Source organism: Alosa alosa, chromosome 16, assembly GCF_017589495.1.
Source record: "Alosa alosa isolate M-15738 ecotype Scorff River chromosome 16, AALO_Geno_1.1, whole genome shotgun sequence".
Classification (NCBI taxonomy): domain Eukaryota; kingdom Metazoa; phylum Chordata; class Actinopteri; order Clupeiformes; family Clupeidae; genus Alosa; species Alosa alosa.
The window spans coordinates 23,118,654-23,121,153 of NC_063204.1; the positions used below are offsets into that span (position 1 = coordinate 23,118,654).

Below are 2,500 nucleotides of genomic sequence, written 5' to 3' on the forward strand. Positions count from 1 at the left end.
GCTTTTTGGTAATGACTGCAGGTAAAGAGCAAGTCTTGGTTTGGACTGATGAGAGCCACTGGACCAAGTGGTTGTGTTCTCACATCTGCTGGGTGTCTTCACTGAAGGCCAGCACCTGGGTCACGTCCCACTTCCCTGACGTGACCGTCTGCAGGGAGTCTGTGCTGGTGTTGGGCTGGGGAGGAGACCATATACATGGGTCAGCATGGGAGACATGACTGGACATGAACCAACCACGGGACAGATAGCATTTGTGATCATGTTGACAATACAGGGGTGTGTATTTATATGTTGTGTGGTATGTACAGTATGCGTGTATGCGTGTATGTGTGTGTGTGTGTGTGAAGATCGAGTGAGTATATGAATAGGTGTATGCTCTCTCTTTCACACACACACACACACACACACACACACACACACACACACACACACACACACACACACACACACACACACAGTCTCTTTCAATATATGTGTCAGTGTGTAAGAGAGAGAGAGATAGAGAGAGTGTGTGTGTGTGTAGCTCTGTCTGTGTCATATCTCTGACCTGTGAGATGGACATGGAGATGTGAAAGAAGCGTCCGCTGCCCCCCAGAGGAAGGGCTCTGATGAAGAAGAGCTTGAGGCCATCCCTGGAGAAGACGGGAGCCTCGTTCTGGCATGGGTGAGAAAAAAAAAGAGAAAAAGACAGCAGACATCACTCCATTCTCCTCTCCTCTGTCCTCCGCCCCTTTGGCATCTACTTGCATCATTAATCTGAATCACCTTCTAACTCCAGACAAATACCTCCTTGTTATATTACCTGCTGGATGAAACCTCAATAATTAATCAAGGCAGAATTAAATGAGTTGAGTTGACAGAAGGATCTGGATAACGATGCACACTGTGATGTGCAGAGTGTCTTCTCTTTAGTGGGAGATTTATCCAAAGTGACACTCTAGCTCATAGAGTAATGGGAGAGATACTTGTCTACTTATCTACACTGGTGCTGACCATGCTTTGAACTCATTGATTTTCATTGTTGTGTTATAATGATCAAAGTTTAAAACACCTATCAATAATCAAGTGTTAGCAACACATACCATGGCATTGTTAGAATGCAAAACATACTGCATGCTGGTCTGGTATGACAACAACCTAATCTTGCCTAATGTTTATAAGCGATGTTACCGCAGCAATCATACGGTGATTGTAATGACCATACGGGCACTATCCAATTATGAGAGTACATTTTAAGACGCCAGCTGTGCTGCTGTCCTCTTAATGTACATGAATGTTCCTTTGAAAGCCAGAGCCAGCCATAAAACTGTGGTGTGTACAGTAGAACTCATCTTAGTGTTTTTCTATTTACTGTAGATTAGCAACATTAATCGGAAGTCATCTGAAAGGGGACATGTTGCCAACACACCAATATTTCTCTTTCAGTAGTGCAATCCCAGTGATAATCGTAGATAGTGAACAGCGTTGTTAGAAGAGGTCTTACCTGTCTGTGAAGCCAGCCCACACTTTCATCCTCATGTTTCTGTCCAACAAAAAAAAAGAGATGAGTGGTCATTACACCTCAATAAAATCAGCTCACAATCTACTCTATGGTAGTAAAATTGCTTTCCCTTTAATCCATCGGTAACTGCTGTAACCTCAGACCAAGGTTAACCACTTCCCCACTAAAGAGTAAATTAGATTTTGATGCTTATGCGCTCTTTGTGGCTACTCTACATTTAAAGCAGAAAGAAGATAAGAATATTAAGATGACCACTTAAGTATGAATGAATCAGATTAAAGAAGCAGGGCAGTCTGTGATCTACCTGAGATGGCCTACAACTGATATGCAATGTGTGTGTGTGTGTGTGTGTGTGTGTGTGTGTGTGTGTGTGTGTGTGAGTGGTGATTCACATACCTTGGTGCATACACCCGTGGTGGCCTCACACAAGGTAAGAATGGAGATGTTCTGAGCTCGGTTCAGCCAGTTCACTGCCAGCTTGGTACTAGTGGCCCACTTCACCATAGTGATGTAGTACTCCCTACACACAAACACACACACACACACACACACACAATTACCATGCACCATACACAACAACATTAGGGTTGATACCAAGTCATGATACACCACAAACTTATCCAGTTCCCTTTTAATCAATGTCTACAACACTTGGAGTTAACATCAGTCCTTGTGACCACAGTTCATATTCCACTCTGAATGGATATTGACACAGCACTAATAGAACTGTAGGTTTACAGTGACAGGTGATTTTAACAAGGCCAAACTCAAAAAGGTGAATTTTAACAGCATATCACATGTAGCACCAGAGGGGAGAAGACATGTGATCACTGCTACACTTTGTCCAAAGAAGGATACAAAGCACAATCCTCATGCCTAGATATAAAACAAAGGCTGAAATGTTGACCTCCAGCCATACGAGAGATCACACTCTGGGATGTGTTCAGACGCAGCTCTGAGAACATCAAATGTGTCTGCTGAAGTCGTAGTGAGGTTGGT

General features: G+C 43.3%; 1 protein-coding gene across 6 annotated transcripts in view; it reads right to left on the reverse strand.

Moving 5' to 3' along the window:
- The window catches only part of dpp6a (dipeptidyl-peptidase 6a), a 216,438-nt gene that overhangs the window by 14,559 nt on the left and 199,379 nt on the right, over positions 1–2,500 (reverse strand). For all 6 annotated transcript variants that reach the window (XM_048267223.1, XM_048267222.1, XM_048267224.1 and 3 more), the window contains 4 exons: positions 1,898–2,021; positions 1,484–1,522; positions 548–655; positions 84–175 (listed from right to left, as the gene is read on the reverse strand). In XM_048267223.1, the coding sequence (XP_048123180.1) occupies positions 84–175; positions 548–655; positions 1,484–1,522; positions 1,898–2,021 (363 nt within the window). The remainder of the gene's footprint in view (positions 1–83; positions 176–547; positions 656–1,483; positions 1,523–1,897; positions 2,022–2,500) is intronic.